The sequence below is a fragment of the Chenopodium quinoa genome, unplaced genomic scaffold (assembly GCF_001683475.1).
Source record: "Chenopodium quinoa cultivar QQ74 unplaced genomic scaffold, ASM168347v1, whole genome shotgun sequence".
Classification (NCBI taxonomy): domain Eukaryota; kingdom Viridiplantae; phylum Streptophyta; class Magnoliopsida; order Caryophyllales; family Amaranthaceae; genus Chenopodium; species Chenopodium quinoa.
The window spans coordinates 5,294,673-5,322,146 of record NW_018744693.1 but is presented as its reverse complement, the minus strand read 5'-3'; the positions used below and the strand labels follow the sequence as shown (position 1 = coordinate 5,322,146).

The 27,474-nt window shown below is 37.6% G+C and overlaps 1 protein-coding gene and 1 long non-coding RNA gene across 3 annotated transcripts; one reads left to right on the top strand and one right to left on the bottom strand.

Annotated features, from left to right (window-relative positions):
- Positions 1-315: 315 nt before the first annotated feature.
- LOC110702344 lies at positions 316-2,257 on the bottom strand. The gene is made up of 3 exons (XM_021880049.1): positions 1,915-2,257; positions 1,135-1,544; positions 316-1,011 (listed from the first exon to the last, which is right to left on the bottom strand). Exons 1-3 carry the CDS (start codon positions 2,255-2,257, stop codon positions 316-318), a joined length of 1,449 nt encoding a protein of 482 aa, XP_021735741.1.
- Positions 2,258-21,445: 19,188 nt separating this feature from the next.
- Positions 21,446-25,864, top strand: LOC110702655. 2 transcript variants are annotated; one of them, XR_002507541.1, is made up of 5 exons: positions 21,446-22,528; positions 23,051-23,180; positions 24,455-24,669; positions 25,187-25,422; positions 25,537-25,864. It is a non-coding gene; the product is annotated as an uncharacterized LOC110702655 (long non-coding RNA). The 2 variants fall into 2 exon arrangements; XR_002507540.1 differs by having other exon boundaries at positions 25,155-25,422.
- Positions 25,865-27,474: the final 1,610 nt, after the last annotated feature.

Here is a 27,474-nt window from a genome sequence, read left to right as displayed (position 1 = left end):
CAAGGCGAATTAACTTATCAACAAGAGGATACAATTTATATTTCTCAGTAGTCACCAATCCTCTACACAAATCACCAAGAGTGGAAAGTTCTTCAACTCGAGATGAATAGGAATGTCAAGCTTGTAGTGCTGCAATTCATAACTTAAATGTTCTTTCTCTTGATCTGAGAAGTCTTTAGGATAGAAGTCTCTAGCTAGCTTGCAAATATGCTCAATATTAAATGATTTGTAACCATCTTTGGGGTTCAAGGCTGAACTCAAAATAAGAAGCTCGGTAGCCCGTTCACTGAACCTGGTGTTTAATTCTTGCAATTGTCAATCTATGGCAGCAAAGAATATATCCACCCGGTAATGATGTTCCATTGTCACAATGTCCTTTTGTCTTGATTGTCGCCTAATAGATTTCAGCACATCAAAAGAAGGAGCATTCATGTCAGGAATAGCAACATCATATATCTCACAAAATTGTCTCACATTTGACCACAAACTCACCCAACCATCATTTCTCAAATTTTGAAGTAATGTCTTTGTAGTGGAGACCAAGTGCATTGCATTCACAACATCTTGGGTCTTTAATTGTAGAGCTTGACAAAGCCCATCAGTAATGGCCATAATCTCCTTCACCACATGTAAGTTAAACACAAATTCAAATGACATTAACAACTTGACTCCATTTAGAGCATCACCTCTTTGAGCATATGTTGTTCCCTCAGAAGCAATGTCATCAAGAACGGACCGAGAAGCACGATACATTCTTAGCAAACTACATATTGATCTGTAATGTGAGCTCCATCTTGTATCACAAGGTCGTTGTAATGTACCAATTTGATTAAGACCCTTTCCTGTTTCAAGACCCTCAATTTCAACTAGATGTTGAATTTCTGCCAACTGAGTCTCTTGTAACTCATCGTGTCGCTTAGTAGAGCTTGTAACCACATTAACAACAAAAATCAATTGTTGAAAGAAGGTATGGATTTGAGGCACTTCCCTTGCTGCAGCAACAAGTGCTAACTGCAATTAATGAGCCAAACAATGAATGTAATAGGCATAAGGACACTCTTTCATAAATAAAGCTTGTAGCCCATTCCACTCTCCACGCATATTACTCGCGCCATCATACCCTTGGCCTCTTACATTTTGAAGACTTAGATCATGATGAGATAAAGCTGCACAAATCTCATTTTTCAAAGTTTTGGAAGTTGTGTCTTTAACATGAACCAAGTCTAAGAAGCATTCTCTCACAAAGCCACTTTTATCCACATATCTCACGACAAGAGCCATTTGTTCCCTTTTAGAAATATCTCTAGATTCATCAACAATCAAACAAAACTTAGCATCACCAATTTCCTTACGAATAGTACTTTGCACTTTACTAGCATACACATGTAGAATCTCCTTTTGGCTTAGTGGAGATGTGTATTTAGCATTCTTTGGGGCATTGTCCAAAACAACAGAATCAACTTCTTTATTATATGATGCCAAAAGCTTTAACATCTCCAAAAAAATTCCCTTGATTAATCGAGCTAGAACGCTCATCATGTCCTCTAAATGCACAAGCTTGAAATGTTAACCACTTAACAGCATCTATTGATGTCTTAAGGCGTAACCGATTTCTAACTATTTCCTCAGCATTTTGTTTTTCTACAATTTTTCAAGGAGACAAGATTGGTTTTTTAGATTAAAATAGCACTTTGTTGCAAAATTATGGGCTGAATTAGAATCCTTCCCCATATGACACAAAAATGCACACTCTTTCCCACTATTAACTTTCTTCCAATTTTGAAAGCCCTTTACTGTGAATGTATCCGAGCCACATCTCCCAAGAGGTTTTTTTTGCAAAAAGAAAGCAATAAAAACAATAGGCAGCATCTTTTGTCAGAGAATATTCTAACCAAGGAAACTTCTCATACCAACTTTTCTGAAACCTACGTGGATGTTTTTCGGGACCAGAGTATGGGTACTTAGCAAGTTTAGGTTGATATGGCCCAAAATCAATGTATTCTCTCCTAATTAAATCCTTTTCATCAGAATCATAAGTTTCAATTTGTTTACGCAAACCAGGATCACGCATTAAAAAATCAACTCCAACACCCTCTTCACTAGGTGGTTGTTCATTAGCAGTGCAATCAACATTAGGTTCAACAATTGGCTCATCTCTATCACTAACCTCAATTGGTTCAGCATTGTCTGAATCTTCAACAATTCTCTCTCTTTTTTTGGGAGCAAAATAAGATGTAATAGTCCTCTTTGTTACCATTCTTCAAATTTAAATGAAAGAAAATTACAATAATTCAGTAAATAAGCAAAATCAAATTTCTTGCAATTTTTAATAAAAATTAAAACCTAGAATTTCAACTCTTAAAATTAACATAACCTCAATATATATGATTATAATTGTGCAATTAACATTAAATTCAACATCAGAAATAAGGGGAAAAAAAAGTTCACAATCAATTTACCTGAAATAGCTTGAATAATGTTGAAATTGAACAATTGAAGAGAAGAGGAAGAGTCGCCGCAAGTAGATGAACTGATGAAGGCCTAACTGAAACTTTTGGGTTTTTTGTTTTACATTAGAAAAGCGATTTCTGTTTTCCACCCTTTGTTTTGTTTTTTTTTAAATTATTATTATGTTTAGCTTATACAAGAAGCTACTTTTAGTTGGATATCTCGTATAATGAGATTAGGAAAGGTAGTAGTCAACTTTCTTTATTTTTATTATTTTATTTTATTAATTTTATAAATAGGACAACAAAAGGCCCCACTACATTTCATATACAAGTAGTAGTACACGGTGTCTTTTAGGAAACTTTAGTTTAATTAATTTTTTTTAAAATTGTTGAGGGAGACCACACATACATATCCTACTATAATATACTGTACTTTCTAATGTGTAGCATTATAGTTGAGGGGGACCAAGGCCCCCTTTGGCCCCTATGATGTTCCGCCATTGACTTCAAGTATCACCAAGGTAGGGGCCATTCCACTGAAAGCTGTTGGAAGCTTAAGGAAGCTATCCAAGACCTAATCGACAACAACAAACTATCGTTGCCCCCTGCCAGTAAGAAGCCAAGCATCGACAATGCACCTCTAGCTCATACCCTGGCTATCTCCGATGAGGAAAACGAGGTTGACCCCTCCTCTCTCATTAGACCTGTTGAAGAAATCAGTGCCATAGAAAAAGAAGAGGAGATCTTTTTCGATGTCAAGGATAGTATTCCAGAACCGGCGAATAAGGAAGATATACAACTGCTCACACTGTCTATGAAGGAGGCATCGCAACTACTATGTAAAGCTCTCAAAGTTATGAACAAACTCCATAAGAAATATGATGAGCTTCCACTTCCAAAAGAAGAACCTAAAAGAGAATTCACACCAGTGAGAACGACTTATGAGGCAAAGCACTTTCCCTTACAAGTCACTGAAAAACCCAAGAAGAGCAGTAGAATCTACACTCCGATTGGGATCCCATATGCGCAAATGTTCGAAATGCTCTCCGAGAGTGGTGAGGTCAAACCTCTCGAACCGAGATCATTTGAGTCATTAAAAAGGACAGATAGATATTATTGTCAGTACCATCAATCAGGGGGTCACACCATAGAAAACTGTTTCAAATTCAAGGATTTGGTACAGAAAATGATTGATGAAAAGAAACTAGTCCAAGTTCAACAAGAAGAGGATACAACCATTAATGGAGTCTGGGACAGTGATGAAGAAGATGTCTATCTAAAGGACATAGTAGGACCTTCAACTTCTGTGTCATACACCACAGATGACATTTGGGCTGACGAAGATTCATCAATAGACGTCCTCATAAGATCTGGGAGAATGCAACCTCCCGTTTCAACACAACCTATGCCAACCGTACATCAAGTTCCCATACCTATCATCGAAGACAACGACATTGTTAAACAGTTTAAGAAGGCGAAAGTCGAAATGAATGTGTGGAAACTTCTGGCAACATCTCGAGAGCATAGGTTGGATGTAATGAATTCCTTGGATAAAATCGGGATAGATTCTGACACTACTCCTGAGGGACTAGCCAACTTCTTCACAAGTGACCTTCCTAGTCCGATTAATTTGATCACCTTTTTTGACAAAGATTTACCCCCAGAAGGTGACAAACATTACAACGCATTAAACCTCACGGTAGTCTGCAAAAGAATGAATGTTCCTATGACTCTTGTAGATAATGGATCGGCTATCAATGTCTGTCCACTTAGAACTGCGAGGATGCTCGGCATAAGGGATGAAGACTTAACTCCGTCCACACAAGGAATAAGAGCCTACGATAACACTCGTCGTCAAGCTCTTGGCAAGATTACCCTAAATGTAACGGCAGGAGCAATAGAACATGCTACTACTTTCCAAGTAGTGGACATCAAAGCTTCATTCAACTTATTGTTGGGACGCCCTTGGCTTCATGATCTAAAGGCCGTCCCTTCATCTCTCCACCAACAAGTGAAGGCTATAGTTGGAGGAATTCCAATCACCATCGATGCTTCGCCAATGAGAATCAAATCCATAGAAAATTCAATTATTAATGTCGAGCACGATGAGGATGATGAAGACTTATGTGGCTTTAACGAAGAAGTCTCCTTAATCCAGGAGGATGAAAGGACATCTCTTTGCCATGACCCCCATTCCAACATGACCGTCAACGCCATGCTGAAGAAACAAGGACACTTTCCTGAGATGACTTTAGGAAAGAAGAAAGGAATGGCAAAACCGCTGGAGTCACCTGGATTCCCTAAGTTAGATACTTTCGGACTTGGTTTTGAACTGACTCGGAAAGATCTCAAGCGAGCCCAGGACAAGTTGAAAGCACGTAGGGACGCTCGCATTCAAAAGAAAGCAATTCCAATGGATCAGTACCCTCTTACGCTTAATGGTCAGTTTATAAAAGAAGGAGAGGACTATCCATGCCATGAATTTCCCGAGCCATTTGTTGTAAACGGCATAAGACAACCGGGATTCGAGATTTTCTTGGATTACTACTTCACTGATGAAATCCCAACTCCCGTCCATAAGGAGAAAGCACCCCCATGCTTTGAATTTAACGTCATGGGATTATTGTTTGGGCGAGAAAAGAATGAGCCAACTTATGAAGAATATAACTCCTCGCTCATTCAAACGGTCCTACAAAGTGAAAGCTTCGATCCCTCGAAGCTAATTACTCCAGCCGAAGGATCACTAAGTAACTACTCCAAGCAGAAGGAAGATATCAATCACGACAGGGCAAGGACCGATGTTTGAGGAGTCGTCTGAGTCAGAGTCTGAGTCAGAGTCTTTCCCTTCAGAGTCTTCTAAGTCTTTAGTAGTAACACCTCCCCCTCCTATTTCTTCTCCTATGATAGTTAGTGATCCAGTCCCTGAGGACATATCACTCTTTGATGTAATGATCTCAGATTATAATAATATTTCTCATTCTCCTTACTTCTTGTGTTCCTCCCTAACCCAAGATGACGAGCATTGCTTAGCTAACGATGAAAAAGACAAAGAAATTATTAAAGCAATGGAAACACTCGAAAAGAAAACACCAGTAATTGAAGAAACTGAAACAGTTGACATCTCGAATGATTCAACTCATAAAAGAGAAGTTAAAATCGGATTAACATTGAATAAACAAGAAAGAACCGATTTAATTAACTTACTTAAAGAATTTATCGATGTATTTGCTTGGTCATATGAAGATATGCCAGGCATTAATAGAGAAATAGCTCAACACACTATACCACTAATTCCAGGAATGAAACCTGTAAAACAAAAGTTGCGTCGAATGAAACCCGACATAGCACTTAAAATAAAAGAAGAAGTTCAAAAACAAATAACTACAGGTTTCATTAAGGTATCCAAATACCCCGAATGGGTCGCCAACGTCGTCCCAGTTCCAAAGAAAGACGGAAGGGTAAGGATGTGTGTCGACTATCGAGACCTAAATAAGGCAAGTCCAAAGGAAGACTTCCCTTTGCCACACATCGATATTCTGGTAGATAACACGGCAAACCACGCGCTTCTTTCGTTTATGGATGGATACGTAGGGTACAACCAGATTCTCATGGCAGAAGAAGACATGGAGAAGACAACCTTTATAACACCATGGGGCACTTACTGCTACACGGTAATGCCATTCGGGTTGAAAAACGCGGGTGCTACTTACCAACGTGCAGCAACTACCTTACTTCATGACATGATGCACAAAGAAGTCGAGGTATATGTCGACGACATGATTGTAAAATCAAAAGACCGTCCAGGCCATCAAGTAGCCTTAAGGAAATTTTTCGAAAGGCTAAGAAAGTATAACATGAGGTTGAATCCTTCAAAATGTGCTTTTTGAGTCACCTCAGGCAAGCTCTTGGGATACGTCATAAGCTCTAGAGGAATAGAGGTGGATCCACCCAAGATAAAAGCAATCATGTCAATGCCACCGCCCAAGACTGAGAAACAGATTCGAGGATTTATTGGTCGGTTGCAATACGTAAGTAGGTTCATATCAAAACTGACGACAACATGCGAACCGATCTTCAAGAAGCTCAAGAAGAATGTACCAGTAATATGGGATGACGAGTGTCAAAAAGCCTTTGAAAATATCAAAGCCTATCTCGCAAATCCTCCCGTATTAGCACTAACACTTCTCGGAATACCTCTTAGGTTATATTTGACGATTACCAAAGAGACAATGGGAGCCATGCTAGCACAAGAAGTAGAAGGTTAAGAGAACGCAATCTATTATCTAAGTAAAAAGATGCTCGAATACAAAACACGCTATACACCGCTTGAGAAATTGTGCCTCGCCTTGGTGTGGGCCCCAACTAAGTTAAGACATTACATGTTGGTACATACCGTTTTCGTAGTCTCCCGATTAGATCCACTCAAGTATCTGTTCGAGAAATCTACACTCAATGGACGCATTTCAAGATGGATAGTCAATCTAGCTCAGTTCGATGTAAGGTTTATGCCACAAAAAGATATTAAAGGATCCGTGGTGTCAGACTTTCTAGCAGACTTTCCAATAGAAGACTCGACGCCAATACAAGACAATGAATTTCCAGATGAAGACTTAATGGTCACTGAAGATGATACTTGGACCTTGTATTTCGACGGAGCCTCAAACCAAAAGGGATGTGGCGTTGGAGTACTACTAGTATCACCTAAAGAAGAACACGTTCCAATCTCCATAAAGCTTGATTTCGACGTTACCAACAATGCTACTGAATATGAAGCGTGCGTGGTAGGCCTTGAAACAGCTTTGGCATTGGGAGTAAAGAAATTAAGGATATTCGGAGACTCTTCTTTGATCATCAATCAAATATCAAAAAGGTGGAAAGTAAGGAGCGAAAGCCTAGCCCCTTACCAAACCTATCTGGAAACTCTTACCGATCAGTTAGAGAAGGTAGAATACACATATCTACCTAGAGAAGAAAACCAATTTGTTGATGCCTTGGCAAGATTAGCTTCAATGGTTAGGATTCCCACGGAAATCGAGCAAATGCCTCTAACTATCGAAAAAAGGCACAAACCAGCATATATCCAGACTATAGAAGACGACGACTTAGTCCAGGAATAGGAAGAAGAACCGTGGTACACGGACATACTCAATTATGTCACCAATGGAGAATACCCTCCTCATGCTGACAAAAGAGCAAAGCGAGCGTTGAGACTTTTGGCTTCTCAATATGTACTTATAAACAACGAGCTACATAAAAGGTTACCTAAAGGTCGAGCTCTCTTATGTGTAGGAAAGATGGATGCACAAAGAGTAATGAGAATAGTTCACGAAGGAATCTGTGGCACACATGTAAACGGCAAAATGTTAGTCCACAAAATAATGCGAGAAGGATATTATTGGACTACAATGAATAGGGATTGCCATCAATACGTAAAAAGATGCCCTAAGTGCCAAATTTATGCCAATTTACAACATGTCCCCCCATCTTTGCTCTACACCTACACATCATCATGGCCATTCTCTACATGGGGAATTGACATCATTGGCAAAATCACTTCCCCAAGAACAGGAGGCCACGAATTTATCCTAGTAGCAATTGATTACTTTACAAAGTGGGTCGAAGCGCAATTGTACGCTAAACTCACTGCAAAACATGTAGCACTCTTTATCGAAAGAAATATTATTTGTCGATATGGAGTCCCACATGAATGATAAGTGACAATGAAACTCACTTTCAAGCCGAATGTGAAGAATTGCTACAAAAATATGGCATTCAACATCATCATTCTTCCCCTTATAGACCTCAAGCAAACGGAGCAGTCGAGGCAGCTAATAAAAATCTAAAGACTATCATCGAGAAAATGACAGAAAATTATAAGGATTGGCCTGACAAGCTTCACTTTGCATTGTGGGGTTATCGCACGTCAATCCGTACATCAACAGGAAATACGCCATTTTCCTTGGTATATGGAATGGATGCCGTACAACCTGTCGAACTAGAAATACCATCTCTACGCATCGCGTTAGAGAGTAAACTCGATGAAGTTGAATGGACTAGGGCAAGATACGAAGAATTGATTCTACTCAACGAAAAACGAAAAACACTGGCGCCAATTCGGGAATAAAATCTGGGCGAATTTTGGTGTTTTTCGGAAAATTTTCGACTTCCGTACTCGAAGAATTTCTGAAAAATTAATTTTTTCGATTTTCATTGCTTTAATAAAATAAATTTGAAGTGAATAATTTAATTGAAAGCTAAAATTTCATTAATAAAATAAAATTACATTATTGATGGAATTTAAATAAAGCTGAAATAAATTAACTTTAAATAAAAATAACAATCTAAGTCTAATAAATCTAAAGCTAAGAAATGCTCTTAATCTTTCTTTTCCTTTCTAGCTCTTTTCCAATTCTTGTCTGCTTCCTCCTCTTCATCTATAACTTTAGCTAGTAGGCATCCTTTAGAGGACCTACATTCAATTTTGGAGTAGATGGTCTCCCCCTCAGCTAACACTCCATGCTTCTTTTCAACCCAGGCCTTTTTATCTGTGGTGTTAGCTTTCCTTTTCCCTTTGTCTTTGGTAGCACCTTTCTTCCTAGGCATTGCAGGTGTTTTGAATTCAATTATTGCACCTAAGTGTTCCTTGGCAGGAATCACCCTGTCACCTAGACGATTCTTTACATCGGTTCTACCCTGTTCAATCGAAGATTTCTTCAGCAACCACTTCTTTACATCATTGGGCAAAGAAGGAGGGACCTTTTGGGTAATCACTTCCCATAAAGGTCTAGCGCCTAGTAAGCATCAAATCTGTCTACTTCTTGAGAAATAGGGTACTCAAAGGAAGGACGAAGATCTCCGGAAGGAATATTTTGAAGCAAGCCGTATTGTCTTTTTACCCTGCAGGGATAATAATAAGTTACACGAGACAAGCTTGGAAGACGGCAGAAAGGTTGCTTGTTAACACCAACCATCCTTTCTATCTTCCACCATGGGATGACCCACTTGATAGCAAAATCACGTGATTCAAAGACTTTTCTCCACCCATGACGCCCAATTTAAGGGATGCGCTTCTTCCTTCTCACGAAGCAATTGGGAGTATATTTTTCAATATCGTCCGGAGGGCTTATTAATCCTAGCCTCTCCATTAGCCACATCTGTAAAAAATTGCAATGCAAATAAATTATTATTACAATACAAAAATATATTTTTTGATTTCTGTAATTAAAAATATTATTTTTTTACCTGTAATAAAATTGGAGATCCGCGAAGAGGCGCTTTTGGGTCCCTTTTCAATTCATCTAGACTAATCATAGTCTCTCCAACTATTAATGGCATTGGATTTCTCCCTGATTCAATTTGTTCTAGTACAGTGGTTATAATTGATTGACCCTCGTTATTTTTACCACTACTAAGAAAAAATTGGTTAAGCACGCAAAATAAGAACGCCCTTCTTCTATATATATGAAAAGATTCAGAAAGAGGTTTATCAAAATAATAGCATGCAAATTCTTTCAAATTAACTATGTTACCATCTACTATTTTTGATAAATCCCTTTCCTTTAAATTAAAGAAGCGCTCAAAATCCTTATAATAGTATGCGTCTACTCTAGGGATTGCTATAAGGTCTATTGCAGGGAAGCCTAAGATAGCACCAAATTCCTCCGGCAAAGGACTAATCTCATCATACCCTATTCTGAAACAATGAGTATCAACATTCCAAAATTCTAAAGCGGTATGTATGAAGTCTAGGTCAAGATCTACCCCCAGGTGAAATAAATCTAATTCTTTTCTCTCCCTCGCATTAAGAGATCGACACCATTCATGAGTGTATTGGGTGAAGGTCTTGGTGACAAAAGACATGATTATTGTTTTTCTATAGAAGAGAATTATTTATTCACTAGAATTATGAGAAAAATCGACTGGGCACGGGGATTTTTATACACAAATTGCGAGGAATTTCAATCAGACTGAAATACGGTATCAGCGTCAATTGGCGTCACAATCCCGCGATTGGTGCCAACCGCCAACTCCTGGCGCCACACGCTAAGTGTAGCGCCTGGCGCCACGCGCCATAGTGTGGCGCCAGCTGGCGCCAAGTTGCCAGACCAGTCGCGCGTGCTCAACTTGCATTTTTAATATTAGAATCGAGTCGGTTAATGATTTTATGGCTCCATTTAATTTTCCTAAACATCTTTTTTATCCTTTTTCTTATTTAATTAAATATAGCTATTATTTTTAGTTGATATTATTCCTTTTGGACTTTATTTTAAAATTCCAAACACCCGACATTTTATTCAATTATTTTCCTTTTTTATTTTTTCTTTTTGGGGGAGAGAGTCGGATACCCTCCATCAATAATAAAAATGACGGAACTTTTGCGTAAAATTGTTGTCACACTTTTCTTGCACATACTAACATACACATAACAATCAAATAAATTCATAATGGCATAAATATACAAAATGGTCTATAAATAATGAGTCTAAGGCAAAGTTCTATAAAAATAAGTCAAAATAAAATATACACAGGAACAAACTACGGCGCTGGAGGGTGTAGGCCCATCATGTCATAAAATTGCGCCGTACGAGGAGTCACCTCTCCACCAGCTCCAACCCCAGCTCCAGCTCCAATCTCCGTAGGAGGAGGAAGACTCAATATAGGACCACTCCAGCCAGGATCAACCTGAGGCTGAGGCCGCGGAGGCTGCTGCGATGACGACCCAACCTCGTACATCCCACCACCTCTGAAAGCCGAGGTAGCCTCTCCTACCGGCGTAGCATGAGCACCCTCAGAAGAAGATCCTGAGCCCTCTACAACGTCAGCTTGAGCAGTCTCAGAGCGACCACCTCTGCCTCCTGACGAAGTGCGACGATGTCTCGAGCTAGACCTCGCTGGATCCCTCCGCCCCTCAGGTCTCGCGCGGGTGTGAGAAGCGATAAGTTGACCCTGCAAAAAGAGTTAAATCAGAAACAAAGTAAAATTGAAGCAGCAATGCAAAAATATTGAGTAAAGAAAGGCTACCTCTCGGATGACGTCATCCCGATGGCAAGTGGTCGCATTCCTTATCCGGACGAGCTGGCTCCAGAAGGCATCTATGCATCGTGCCATCGCCGAAACCACCTCGCGTGAAAACTGTCAAAAAAATAAGTCAGTAAAAATGTATGATATATGAACACAAAAATTCTGAAAAACTAGGCTTACTCTAGTCTGGTGGCGAGGAATCGACCGCTCTACGAAGCGCTCGCCCTCGGGAGCTGGAGAAATCATCTCCTCGATCGGCCCGTACATCCCCTGGTAGTGGATGGACATACGAGGTGGCATGAACTCAGCAGCACCGTCCTGATAAGATAAAAAGGTCAGTAAAACATTACTTGGGGGCTACTTAGTGGAAAGTAAAGCTAATAAAATCTTACCCTCACATCCTCAGCCGGTACGAGGGCTAGAGCTAACAAAGGTAGTAGCTCCTCAGCATAACACCGCCCGAGGATCACATGGGACCGCCAAGGGGTGCCAGCTCCCTCAGACATGCTCGACAACCGCGCCTCGTCGAACATATGACGTGGTGGAGCAGCAGGAACGACGAAGACATCAGAAGAATGCTGTCTAGCGAACCTCTCTCCTAAGTACACGACCGCTCCATAAGTCCCTAGAAAATAGCGACGATCAGTAGAATACTGTGCGGCTAACCCAGGGACTGGCCAACCGCCCCACGGCCGGTATACCACCTCAGGTCCCTATAAAAAGCATCAATCAGGCAAGAATACATCTAAAGCACCGCGGAAGAGCAAGATACAATGAAAGTTGTACCGAGACGATTCGGTTCCGGACATGTGTAGTGGACATGTCCACATGGTGGCCGCCCCAAGAGGCGCTCACTGGAAATCCCCGCGGCGATGGTCTTGCCGGCGCAGCAGAAGGAAAATACTCGTAGAACCAAATCTACAAGGAGTTAGAAGTATGAGCAAATGCTAACTAATATGCAGAGCTAAACTTTATAGGGAATAAATGTTTACCTCTACGACCTTCCAAAAGGAAGACAAAGCAACGTTCGTCCCAAAAAATCGGTGTCGACACGAGTCCCTCAACGCACGAACAAAGTCAGCATAGGCCAAGCTGGCCCAGTCATAAGTCCCGATCCAGTGAAGATCACGGACAGCAAGAAGATAGTAAAGCAACGCTCTACTACCTTTGTCAGGGGAGAATGTCCCTGACAACAACATCAGCACAAAGATGCGCACCCGCTGCTCTCGGGTGGTCGCATCGTCATCAAGAGCCGCTGCCAGCGTCGAGCGGCGAATTCCTCTAGCACTAAACTGAGTAGTCTCGACCTCAGCTCGGGCCCGAATAGCGATCGGCCCCAACAGCTCCTCGACCTCCGAAGAAAAGACGTCGATTCCACTGTCAAATGGCAGTGGCACAAAAGTGAACTCCAGTCCTGTGATGAGACTGAAGTCCGTAGGGGTGACCATCATCTCGCCCCAGGGGAAATGAAAGGTGTTGGTGGTGTCCCAGAAGAACTCCACCAAAGCGCGCACTACGTGGTGACCCCCGCTGGAGGAAACCACGGCCTCAGAGGTCTCGAACAGAGTAGCTAGACCGCAAGACTCCCATAGGAGTCTCGTCTCAAGATCCCTAGCGATGTGCATCCTGTACAAATCGCCTAAACCATCACAGCCAGAGCCGTGATGTCGTGTCCTCCCGGGCGCGATGCCCTGTCTCACCCTCTCGGAAATGTGGTGGACAGGGGCGAAGAACAGGGTACTCTCATCCCACTCCGGAAGTCGACCAAGCGAAGGGGAAGGCGTGATGTCATCCTGTACGGGCTCATGCTCCCGACTAGTGTTTCGGGACCGTGAACCCGAGCCTCGTTGTCTAGCCATGCTACATTATGCAAAATTATCATGAATTAAGGTTCTATAGTACCTAAGGTTCGCCTAGCTGCATGATACTATGTTCGCAAAAACAGAGTACGTAGTACTAAAACATAGCACAAATTCAAATTGAGCATAACGGCATTTTTTCAAGCAATCAAACAATTTCTTGCAACACTATAGTGATTATTGTGAAAAATTGGACAAGAATTGCTAGCAAAAACATCAAGAAAGAGTCACATTGTTCTTCACGACCTTAAGAGGTCCAACAATGGCAAATTGCTCATTTCTTCACCAAATTGAGTCAAACAAGTCTCAAATTACTCCCAAGGCAATATACAAACATAATCAAGCAATTTCATGGCATAAAACTTGACAAACAAAGCAAATTGAGCATTATAAGTTTTGAATTTTCATGAAATTCGTGAATAAACATGCCAAGAATTCATAAAAACTGATGTGAGTTTGAAGAAAACTTACATAGATCAGGAAAATAGATGAAAAGAGCTTTGATTTGCAACAAATTTGAGCAAATTCGGTTGAGAAACGAGCAAGCAATGAGCAATTGAAGCTTTCGGGTTTCTTCGAGCACTTTCGCGATGAACAAAGCAGCGAAATGAAGAGGAAGGGGGTACTTAAGGAAATCCCCGTGCTGGCGCCAGGCCCTATGCATTGGCGTCACATATTTGGCTTGGCGCCTGGCGCCAATATCAGCGCCTGGCGCTAATGCTAATAAGGTGGCGCTGATGGTTTTTCAGCGACGCCAAAGCACCCAGCCATCTAATGAGGTTGTGCTAGCCTTCTGCAACATATTTTTGGGTTCCTTGGTACGCCAGTTAGCCCCTCTAAGCAATTTGACATGATTTAGTAATCGGCTTGATTACATAAAGTGATCGACCTGATAAGAGATCGTCTCACTTAGCTTAAAGCGCCTAAGCATTGGCTCATTAGCAAAAAAAGCACCGACATATAGGTTCATTAGCAAAAAGGCACCGACATATAGGTTCAAGAGCAAAAGAGCACCGACATACAGGTTCAAAGCAACGGAAGCGCCGACGTACAGGCATAGCGGGAGCAAAGTTCAGGCGAACTTTTAAAGATCGACAGGCGTGGATCTTCGGTAATTTCCTTTGGAAAATTATCGCATCAAATGAAGGTGACTTCAAGAGAAAATATCTTCGACGGCATTCCCTAGCTTGCGGAAAGTTGTCACGAACAACTGGAGGTAATTTCGGGCGAAGTTATCTTCGATGGTATTCCGTAGGATGTGGAATATTATCAATGCGGATGGAGATTGTTTCAAGAGAAATAATCTTCGATAGTATTCCCTAGGATGTGGAATATTATCAACGCGGAGGAGGATTGTTTCAGGCGAAGAAATCTTTCAAATTGGAAGCAGTTACAGGCATAGCGGTTTTCAAGCGGGATGGCATTCTCTAGCTTGCAGGAGGTCATCAAAACAACAGATCGGTTACTTTCAGAGACGTGTGCTTGACGGTGCAAGATACACGTCTCTTAACTCTTTTATCTGTTTAACTAATGCTAGTTTTGCAGGTATCGGTGTTGCAAGAGTGATTTAGGGTCGCAGAACGTTCTGAATCATTCTCCGTCCCTATCGATACTTTGACTTTTGTTTTCGAAACTTGCGTTTCTCCAAACCCAGTCAAAGTGGGGGCTTCTGTAGACACCCATTTGTGTCTCCCCAAAACCAAACCCAATGATGAGTACCTTTCACGTCGAATCATAATCGAATGAAACGAAAGTGTGGAAAGTCTAGTGTTGCGAAAAGTGTTAATTTCTTTTCTCTTCTTTCTGTTTTTGAAAACTTTATTTTAAAAAAACAGCCAATCCAGATTATTTGGTCCATGATATGGGTCCAATAGTAATGTAGTTGGATGGGGCTTGCAAAGACCTTTCCAACGATATATTATAAGCCCAATTCCGATGAATATTGAGGAAGTTATGACCAATTTACTAAACTGGACCCGGTTTGAGCTTTATGTACGGCCCAATGATCTAGGGGAGGGCCTAATATGATTTATCATTCCTAATGCAATTAGGAATGGTTTTAGTCTTCTAGATTATTCTAGAAGGTTCTTTTCATTCTTAATTCAATTAGTATTGATAAATTGACTTTTGTTGACTTTTCAGAGTTTTAATCAAAATCAAATAGCATTTTCAAGGAAATTATATAATTTTATCCTCCAGTACGGTAAACTTATCGGATTTTCGAAAACGCGTTGGAATCAGGCTTGGCGCTTAACCCCAGGCCTTGGCGCCTGGCGCTAGCCATTGGCGCCTGGCGCTAGTGTTGGTGTCTGGCGCCAGCTAGCCAGGGTTGGCGCCAGCTCTGTTTTCTGAGCGTCAGACTCTGTTTTGTTTAATTTATCTTTTTGGCTGATTTTCTCTATAAATATCGTATTAAAAACTCCGTTTTCATTCACCAATTGTTTTCATTCACCAATTTTCTTCATTCTCATGATCTATAATCTGTTTTAATTATCATTCATTCAATTCTTTCTTCTTACTTTGTTTTTTCATACAAAATTCCGCATTCACAAGATCTAGAAACACCTAGCCTTATTCAAAGTTGCCTTCGCCCTACATGTGAAAGGTTTAATTTCTGAGGGTTTGGTCCCAAATCTCTCTTTCAATTATTTAATTTAATTGTTTGATTTATTATTTTCCTTGAAGTTACTAACGTGTGTATTTTGTTATTAGAAAGAGGTACGAAGCATCAAAGTAAGTACTTTATTGGTTTTTATTGATTTATTGATGTAGAAATCATGTTTATATTGTTTTATGATATTCCTAATATCATGTCTAGGGTAATTTTAATATTAAATATGATTGTTGCGATGCTTCCTATGTTCTTCCTAATGTTTATGATTGTTAGCATCATGTTAGGGCTAAAGATTTGATTTTTATTGCTTAGTGACATGCTAGGGTTTGTTATTAATCTTGTTAGTATCATGCCTAGGATCTTGCTATTATTATGCTTTATTATTAACATGAACATGATTATTATTATAATTATTATAATTTATGATGATTATTATTATTCAAGTTTATTCTAATGATTGATTATTATTATGTTACTTGATGCTTATTTTATTATTATTGCTTGATCACGCCTTTTATGCATGTTTAAAGGGAATTTTGTAGTTGTAATCACGCTTAATAAGATATTTAATAATCTTGTTAGGGTAAATTGTGATTATAATTCAAGTGATCGCCAATAATAGTTTATTTGTGCATTAATATTCAACCAACATAGATAAACAGGTTTAGGGTTAATCCTATTGATTATATGTTAATTAAAAAGCGCACATGAATACGATCAGAATAAAGTAGAGGCCTATTATTAGGGCAGGTTCAATCTCTTTTAGGTTGGATTTGTACCTTCATCCCCAAACCCTTATTTGGTTCATGACCTTATGGAGTTGACGATCTCTTAGATCGTTAAGGGGTGTAACCTTCACTTTGTGAATGGTTTACAAGTTCCTTAAAAACTTGTTGGCGACTCTTTTGCTCTATCTTCTTCCCTTTTGGACGCCACCGTACTTTAGTGTATGATCACAGTGGGGTTCAAGCTAGTGGGATTTTAAAGCTTGAATTTATTCCCTATAGTTAGTAAATTCAAGGAAAATAATAATCAAACAATTAAATTAAATAATTGAAATAGAGATTTGGGACCGAACCCTCAGAAATTAAAATCTTTCACGTCTAGGGCGAAGACAACTTCAAATTTGGCTAGGTGTTTCTAGATCTTGTGAATGCGGAATTTTGTATGCAAAAGCTAGTTTAGAAGAGAGAGAGAGAGATATCAAGAGATTCTTGAGAGTTGGTGAGAATTAGATGATAAGGATTGATGAGAATTGATGATATTTGATGATTGAAAACGGAGGTTTTAGGAGGCTATTTATAGAGAAAATCAGCCAAACGGATAGAAAAACAAATCAGAATTTCGACGAGAATAAAACAGGTTAGCGCCAGATGCTAAACATTAGCGCTAGCGCTTGGCGCCAGGCGCTAATCCCTGTCGTCAGGCGCTAACAATTATTTTCACACGTTTCTTAATTCTGATAAAATTTAGCCGTACAGAAGGGCAAAATCGTATTTTCCTTAAAAACACTCTTTTTCTGATTAAAACTCCAAAAAGTCAACCAAAGTCAATTTATCAATGCTAATTGAATTAGGAATGAAAAGAACCTTCTAGAAGAATCTAGAAGACCAAAATCAATTCTAATTACATTAGGAATGATAAATCCATATTAGGCCCTCCTCTAGATCATTGGGCCGCATATAAGGACTAAATCAAGCCCAGTTTAGTAATTTGGCCATAACTTCCTCATTATTCATCGGAATTGGGCTTATAATATATCGTTGGAAAGCTCCTTTCAAGCCCCATCCAACTACACCATTATTGGACCCTTGTTATGGACCAAACCAAACTGGATTGACTGTTTTCTTAAAATAGGTTTTTAAAAACAGAGAGAAGGGAACATAATAAAAACTATCCGCAACACTAGACTTTCCACACTTTCACTTCATTCGATTATGATTCGATGCGAAAGGTATTCATCACTAGGTTTGGTTTTGGGGAGACACAAATGGGTGTCTACACCACCTAACGTAACTTGATCCTTGCTAGCAAAACCACACAAAAAAAACCTCAAGAACCTTGATTCTGAATATCAATCAATACTTCATTCGCACTTTCAAAGTTCAATCACGAATACACCTTGCAAATAACATAACCATATTGTTATCACATCATAAACTCAAATCTAATGTGCATGGACTATAAAACTCTTTTAAAATAATACTTTAATATAAAATTATAACTTTGAAATAGGTAATTGTATTTTAGAAAACTAACCATGAAGAAGATAAAGGAATAGGATCAAAGAGAATTGAATTCGTTGGAAAGAATAAGCAGCTCTTGCAGATGTCATAACTCCTTCAATATAACTCCAAATTGGGTGATTCTTGATCCTAACCTCAAGGATGTTTTTAGACAAACAATCTTTTGTGAAATGTCAATACCCCAAAAACTGACCAGAAATGCTTGAAAACTGGATTTAATGATAAACGGGATGATTTGCGTAAAAAGAGGAGAAGAAAAGTCTGAAAAGGTTTAGGGAAAAAAAGAATAAGGGAGAAGAAGAGAATTGGGGTTTTGATATGAATAATATGAAAGGTATGAAGGGGTATTTATAGGCTCATGAATGAGAGAATTATTGTAGGAGAATGTAAGAAGAATTATGGTAAAAAGAATAAAGGAATTACTGGATAAGTGAACAAACACTAGTGGAAAAATAGTCATCCGTAACGGGCAAAAACAGCATAACCGTAAAGGACATCGGCCGTTACGTATGCGGCCGTTAAGGATAAGCTAGATTATTTATAACCCGTTATTCGTAACGGACATTTCAAACGCCCGTTACGAATAACGGGTTATTTGTAACAGACATTTCAAACTCGCCACCTATGGATCTGCATCCCCGGGTTTTATATTTCATTTGGAGTGGTTTCGTCCCAATCAGAGTCACAGATAAAAAGTTATAACCGATATACTACATCTTGTACAGTTTAGGTATTTTTTAGCGTAAACTTTCTTTTTTTTTTTTAATTTTTCGTTTATATCTTTTCGTGTCAAGCTAGTCTTAGATAAGTCCTTTAATCCGTTTCAACTCGTATAACATAGGATAATAGATATTTATTTTTATTTATTTATTTTTTTATACTCATGAGTCATAACTCTCCTAGAACTCTACAGTCAATCTTCCTAGTTTCTTGTGATCGATTTTTGTGCTAACCGTAACATGTGTTCTTTGTCTTTGACTGTGGTTGATTTTATTTATGACTAACGATTGCCAATGGACTGTTTTCACCTAGTAAATAGCATAAACATTAAAATTGACAAAATTAATCAAGTTAGTTTGTCTTTTAGTCTTCCGTGCTATTTGGTCATTGGATCCTTTGTTTTTCACAACGTCCTCATGTCTAGCCATGCGATCATACCATGAGTCTTAATAAACTCACCTAATCACACATGTTGAGTCATTGCACACACTTTGTCTTCAAGTAATGCACTATATTGTTTATGATCGTATACTAGCTAAAACCATGCATGCATCATTTTCCGTCGAAATTGGAATGAGTGGAGTATTTTCCATCAGATTTCAAAATTATTGTTTCATACACTCTCCTTTCCAACCCGAGTATTGAGTGAATGCATTAAGTGAGTTCATCCTTACACAGTACTCGAGTTAAAAATCACTAGGCAATAGTTGGAAAAATAAGGGGAACGTCACTCCTTCTTTCTTTCCTTCCAATCAAAGCATCAAAAACAACAAACTTTTTTCCTCACAAGACGGCAAGAAGTAACTCATAAAAAGCCACGAAGACAAAGCACGATGCAAGCTTCTCACCAAGATTTCATGTTTTCTTCTTATTTCATTTCAAAACCCTCCCCCCTAAAAAGTCTAGTATAGGTTCTCCTTATCCATGTGTCACATTTCTTACCTTCTTTATAAATGAACATCTCTTTCTTACATTCGATCATGTGATTAGCAAAAAAGAAAAAAAGAAAAAAAAAATTGTCAAACTGAACACAAGGTATACCAATGATTTGAGGTACATTTACAACCTATTCATGCCTTATTAATCACTCAATCACATATCCATTTCTTCATCAACCACTTTGAGCCTCGTCTAACGATTGAACTTGTTTATTCAACCCACATTCACTCAACCCTGGGATGGGAAAGTGTGCAATTTGTGTGACATTCAGAAAGCAAGTTCAAAAAAAAAGGTAAATAAAAAAAACAATGTCTAAAGGCAAGTGTTCCATTGTCTTCGATATGAACATGTCTCAAATTGCGTCTCTCATCGAATGCTTGGTACCGTGTCTGAGAAACATGAATGCTAAGTGAGTGATGAACCGCATGATCTAGATTGTCTACATTGGTTCAAAAGAATTAAAAAAAAAGGGGAATTCAAATAAGAAAAATATATGAAAAATAAAACTTGCAAAGTCCAAATTTTGAAATTCACAATTATACATCTTGGGGATTCTCTCGGATCTTGAGCCTTTTACCCTTTCTTCTTCACCTATAAGCTTAACCACATTACAACCCTTGAAAGACCTCTTTGAGGTGTACATACACTTATGTAAAGTTCGGTTACAACTACGTTCGACCTGATTCCTAATGGATGATACGTAGGCAACCTCACATCGAGGTGCGGCCACATTCATATTCACATTCACATTCATATCCATACATGATCGAGTCAAAGAATATCCGATGCTTATCCCTATGACCCTATCCATCTAGAGCTAGACTTGAGGCCCTGAACCCACATAATTTAGCCTACCTAGCCTAAAGGGTCACCATCTCGACTCTTCTCACATCTATTTCCCTGACCATAGCCTTTGCAACCTCACCTTAGTATCACTTTCACACACTTTTTGCACACATACATAGTCATATCATCTTTCCCTTAGAAACTCGACCTTTATCATGAAATCTTGTTTCAACACTATGCATTCTTCATCATCTTTCAAGACAATATTCATTAGAAGAAACATTATATACTTGCATAGCTCCCTAACCTGAGCAATATTCATTGTTTCATGCATAGCATATCGTGCTTAGGTCAAGACCTAAGCAACGTTCATTGTGAAATAATCACTTCATCTATATACGTGCTTAGCTTCCAGACCTAAGTGACGTTCAAGATCGTTTCTTTACACCATATATGATGAAGAATGCCTGTGACAAAAGCACTGGTGGAAAGTGTGCAATTTGTGTAAGTTCCATCATCACTTAAGTTCATTCATCTATCGTGTCACATGATGTAATTGTCCTTAGCCTCCTGACCTTGGCCTAAGAACATGCATCGTGCATACATTATTTTCAAGAAAAGCACTGGTGGAAAAAAGTCCATATGTAACGGGCAAAAAGGGGCTATTCGTAACGGGCACTGGCCGTTACGTATGCGGCCGTTACGGATAACCCCATTATTTGTAACGGCAGTGCCTGTTACGGATAAGTGTTTTTTTGTAACGGGCAGTTGAAATGCCCGTTATAAATAACCGTGCCCGTTACAAATAACGGGTTATTTGTAACGGACATCTCCTCTGCCCATTACGAATAATGGGTTATTCATAACGGACATCTTCCATGCCTGTGACAAATAACCCCGTTATTCGTAACGGGCACCTATTCTGCCCATTACAAATGATCTATGACCCAATTAAAAAAAAAAATTCCAGAATATGCTTGACAGCTAGCTAGCATAAATTTTATAAATAAATGAGAGAAAAATTTATTTTATACAATGTATGTATATGCTTCATATACAATCTGCTTTTATATTTATTCATTATTTCCTAAAAAATAACAAAAAAAAAAACTAAAAAGAAAAAACAAATGTCAATTGAAATTCTGTGACCCTTATTGCAAGCTCCTTGTAAAAAGTACTCCATAACAAGGTTCCTATATAGACCTGAATCACCATTAGTATCTCCACCTTGAAAGAAGAAATCTGCATCAAATTGAGAAGTTATAAGAGCAAATACTTACAAAGTTACAAGTATTGACCAAACTATAATAGCTTACATTTAGGGCTGGCAAAAACTAACCCGACCCGAAAACTCGACCCGAGCCCGACCTGAAAAAAGCGGGTTAGGGTTGAGATTTTCGACTCGAAAACTTAAATGAGTTGACACGAACTTGAACCCAAAATTAAATGGATTAGGTTAAGGTTGAAAATCTCAACCCGAAAACGACCCACTTAACCCAAAATAAATTTTAGGTCAAAATCATGTCGGGTCAACCCCAACCCGAACCCGACCTAATAACCCGAACTATTTTAAGTAAAATAAAAAAAAATAAATAAAAAATATATATACAAAAAACGTAAAAAGCTTTAAAAGTGTAAATTAGCCCAGCCCAAATTCCTAAGTGGCTTCCACATATAAAATAAAAACCCTAAATTTTCATTTTCTACCCTCATTTTTTATCAGCCGTTTTATCCCCTTCTCTGTTCTCTCTCTTTAATTTTCTCTCTCCTCAAAAACGACACACTTAAAAACCCTAAAAGGCTAAAATCACTTCACCATTGTTTTATCAGAGTTCTTCCAGTCTTCACAATTATTGAATTCGACTACAATTGTTATCTTCTCACTTCCATACGGTATTTTTCTTGCTTATTATTCTTAATTTATGAGTTTATACGAATGATTTTGTTATTTTACAAGTATATACAAATTGATTTATGCGAATTTATGCTGGTTTATGTAATTATACAAATTAATATATTGATTTATGCGAATTTATGCTAGTTTATGTAATTATTCGAATTGATTTATTCACATTTATGCTGAGTTATATAATTATTCAAGTTGATTTATAGATTTATGCGAATTTATGCTAGTTTATGTAATTATACAAACTGATTTATGCAATTTTATGCGAATTTATGCTAGTTCATGTAATTATACGAATTGTTTTGTGGATTATATGAATTGATTTTGTTATTTTCATGCTAATTATTGATTTTATGTAATTATACGAATTGATATAAGCATTATACTTATTATACGAATTGATTTATTAATTTTGTTATGGATTATACGAATTGATTTTTTTGTTTATTTACAAGTATCCAATTTTTTGGATGATAAAAGAATTAATTCTAGTTAATGTAATTTGGCAGGAAGTAATTATGTCCAACAATATTCTAGAACTTTCTTCTAGAGAGGAAGAAATTGATTCAACAATGGATAATAAGGGAAAGAGAAAAAGCCACAAAGCTTCCCCTAAAAAACCTCGTGTGCTTCTTACTGGTAAGAAACGCCAACGTCCCTTTCTTCTGATGTTTGCGTGCATTTTGAGTTTTTGGATGAGCCTAATGAAAATGGTAATTTTATTTGCAAATGTAAAAAGTGTGGTGTATGCTTTAATGATGATAGTAAGAATGGAACAGGAAATCTTCATCGTCATCTTAAAAATTGTAAACAGAGGTCATTTAGGGATGTTCGTCAAATGATTTTACAGAAAACATCTTCTGGTTTAGGAAATAGAATGCCTGAATTTGATGCTACTTATGTTCATGAATTGTTGTGTCTTGCTATTGTTGAGCATGATCTGCCTTTTCAATTTGTGGAGTATAAGGGTGTTAGGAGATTATTTTCTTATCCGAATCCTAATTTCAAACCTGTCTCAAGAAACACCATTAAATCTGATGTGCTTAAGATGCATAAAAAGGAAAATGAGCAATTGAAAGATGTGTTGGATTGCATTGACCTCTGATTGTTGGACTTCCATAACCACTGATGGATACATTTCATTATCAGCTCATTATGTTGATAAATATTGGTGTTTGCAAAAAAAAGATTCTGAACTTCTCTTATATTGCTTCCCCTCATACCGACATTCATTTATGTGATCATATGTATGGGTTGTTAAGGAATGAGGTTTCAAAAAAACATTTTTTCAATTACATTAGATAAAGCTTCTTCAAATGATGTTTTTGTTGAAAATCTTAAAGGGGAACTTGATTTGATTTGTGGTGGAGAATTTTTTTCATGTAAGGTGTTGTGCTCACATTCTTAATTTAGTTGTTCAAGATGGTTTAAAAGAGATTGATGGGGATGTGTGTAAGATTAAAGAGAGTGTTAAATATTGTAAGAGTTCTCAAGCTAGAAAACAAAGATTCTTAAGTTGTGTAGCACAAGTTGAACTTCAATCAACTCGATCTTTACAACAAGATGGAACTCCACTTACATGATGCTTGGTAGTGCTTTGTATTTCAAAAAGGCTTTAATTCACTTTCAAAAAGTTGATGCCAACTATGTTCATTGTCCTTCCATGGAAGAATGGGGTAGAGTAGAGAAAATATGCAAGTTTTTATAAGTTTTTCATGATTTCACACTAGCCTTTTCTGGAACCAAATATCCTACTTCCAATCTTTACTTTTCTAATGTTTCAAAATTTAGATTGTTGTTAAAAATTGAAATGAGAAGTTCAGATCTTTTTATGCAAAAAATGGCTTACAAGATGCTCGACAAATTTGGAAAGTAATGGGCTGATTTTAGTACATTTATGGCTGTTGCTGTAGTGTTGGATCCACGATATAAGCTTCAATGTGTCCAATGGGGTTACAAGAGGATCTATGGAGACAGTGTTGAATATGAGCTTGAGTTCTCTAAGTTAGCGATTCTATAAGGGAATTGTACAATTCTTATGCTGCATCACAATCTTCATCAAGCAATGAAAATCTCAAAATCTACTTATTCTGAGGTTGTGAAGGAAGCTGATGATGATATTATGAAGGTAAACACTTCTTCCCTTATAATCTGATTTTTATAAGCTGACTTGTGTATTATGAGATTAATATTCTGATTTTGCATAGTGTGGCTGATTTATATAATCTGATCAATCTGATTTTTATAAGTTCATTATAATCTGATTTTTATTATCTGATTTTTATAATCTGAATTTTATAAGTTCATTCTAATCTGATTTTTATAATCTGATTTATATAAGTTGATTATAATCTAATTTTTATAAGTTGATTATAATCTGATTTATATAATCTGATTATAATCTGGTTTATATAATCTGATTATAATCTGGTTTATATAATCTGATTATAATTTGATTTATAAAATCTGATTATAATCTGATTTATATAATCTGATCTATATAGTCTGATTATAATCTGATTTATATAATCTGATTATAATCAGATTATATTATCTGTTTATAATCTGATTATATAATAATATAATCTGATATTTATGATTTGGTTTCTATAGGATTTTGATGATTTTTGTGGCTATGAACTCAGAGATGGATATGTATTATGAGGAGCCACTTATGCCTCGATCCAGCAACATTGATATTTTAGCTTATTGGAGAACTTGTTCAGTTCGTTACCCTGTTTTAGCTCAAATGGCTAAGGATGTTCTTTCTGTCCCCGTATCAAATGGCTAAGGAAGTCGGGTACTTGATTGTTTTGAAGGTCATTGAAGCCAGAAACAGTGGAGTCTATCATTTGCTTAAGGGATTGGGCTTTTGGGGAAGGTAGTAAATAATGTTATATATAATGTAATATGATTTTATTTCTTATGTTATGTATTATTGATGGTAACTTGTTTCTTTTTTTTTTTTTTTTTTTTTTGTGTGTGTGTTTTGTAGACTCTATGGATCAATTATGAAGCTTGAGATGGAGAACAAGAATGATACGCCACATACATCACCTGATTTGAAAAACTTGAAAGCCCTTTTGAATCCTCTAATGTTATTTGAGAACTTGAATATTTGAACTTGTTTGGTTTGTAATTTGTTAGTACACTCTTGGTTTGTAATTGATAATTAGGTACAGTACTTAGACTATGTTGTTTTATGTTGGACTATTTCTTATTTGTTAGGTTTGATTGTTTGAAGCATTTAATGTTTGTGGTTTGAAACTTGGTTGTTCACTTAAGGTCATATTCAGATTAATTTCAGGTCAAATTCAGGTTAATTTCAGGTCATATTTAGGTTAATTTCAGGTTGAAATAACCTTATTTAAACTCAAAACAAAAAATTGGGTCAAATAAGGTCATTTTCTGGTTGACCCGAACCCGAAATAATAGGTTCAGTTTGAGGTTTTTAAATGGATCAGGTTCAGGTCAGGGGATAGCTGACCCGAACACAAACCCGATCCGATCCAATTGCCAGCCCTAGTTACATCAGTATAAAATTAATTATGATTCTCAGAAATCATAATCATTTTACATAATGGGGAAGCAGATTTCTAAGAGGAGAGAACATTACTTAATGTGTTAACTGGTATCCAATTAGAGATAGAAATTATACTTGAAATTTGAGTGAGTGACAAACACATAATTTGAGTCATAATCTTTGAATTGCAAGTCAAATCAAGAGCAAATATTAACCAAACAAAATTATGAGTAATTTTAGAAGAGTTTGATATGGAGAAACAAAATAAAATTCATAATCAATAAAAATGACAAAATGACACACCTCCAGTTGAGAATATAACAAAGATATAAGACTTCAGCTATTTATCTACAAAGAGAGCTTAATTAGAGAGGAACTTCCATGAACAACTACCTAACAAAAAGAACGTATCTAGAAAGCAAGGTTTAAAGAAAGGAGAAAGAGGGTGTTAACATCAATTTCCTTTTACTTAGATACCATTTGATAAACGAAAAGCAGGGAGAACCAAAACAAATTAATGAAATGATTTTACTTACAACATAGCCATTGTTACCCAAAACAAGATTTTCTCTATTAGCAACCCATACAACTATCCTAGGATTGGAGCAGTAATACCATATACCCAAATACCTGTTTCTGTTGAACCTCTCATCAGGAGTAAAGAATCCAAGCTGAATCCAAGCTTAAAAACTTTGCTTGGAGATAGTAAGGTGCTTTGGCTACTATCACTGATTTTAGAGCCATCTGCTAACCAATAACTCGCGCTATAATGAGGTATAAGAAAGGAAAAGAGCAGCATATATATGAACAACCTAGGACAACTCAGAGACATGATGAATAAAGAGATGTACTTCTGATTAAATCACTTCAATAGGTAAAAAGCAACATTTGAAGCTATTGTGAAGGTATTTTAAGCAGCTACGTGGGTTTCAGTAAGAAATCAGAAGGCAACCATTTAAAATGTATATGTAGAAAAATAGAGTGTTCTACATATGGACATAACTCTCTGGGAATTCATGCTCCATCATGCTCCATCTACCTGATTGAACGCTCTGAGCAACAAAGGGTACATCCGAGAATGTTGAATTCACCAAACCATGGAAGCGAGTTTTTCTAAAACTCACGGTGTCCCATCCACTCGCGCCAACCCTTCATGGTTAGGCTTCCGCGCGGTGCATTCGGACAATTTACCATGGACCCTCTATTGACTAAACCATATCCTGAACTTTAGAGAACTAGAGCCATGGTTAGGCTGCAAACTCATTGCATCATATTGTGCCTACTTGACTAATTGTGCATTATTTGTTGTGCATATACTATGATTTCTTAACCGTTTGTTTGACTTGTGTTGGGATTTAATAAATTAATGACTTCAAGAACTTTGTCTAATTAATTAATTGATTAATTAAT

Coding starts and splice junctions, on each gene's coding strand:
- LOC110702344 (XM_021880049.1), bottom strand. CDS start 2,257: ATGGTAACAAAGAGGACTATTACATCTTATTTTGCTCCCAAAAAAAGA. Junction 1,545..1,914: donor TCCACGTAGGTTTCAGAAAA/GTTGGTATGAGA, acceptor TTGTGCATTTAG/AGGACATGATGAGCGTTCTA. Junction 1,012..1,134: donor ATGATCTAAGTCTTCAAAAT/GTAAGAGGCCAA, acceptor CATTAATTGCAG/TTAGCACTTGTTGCTGCAGC.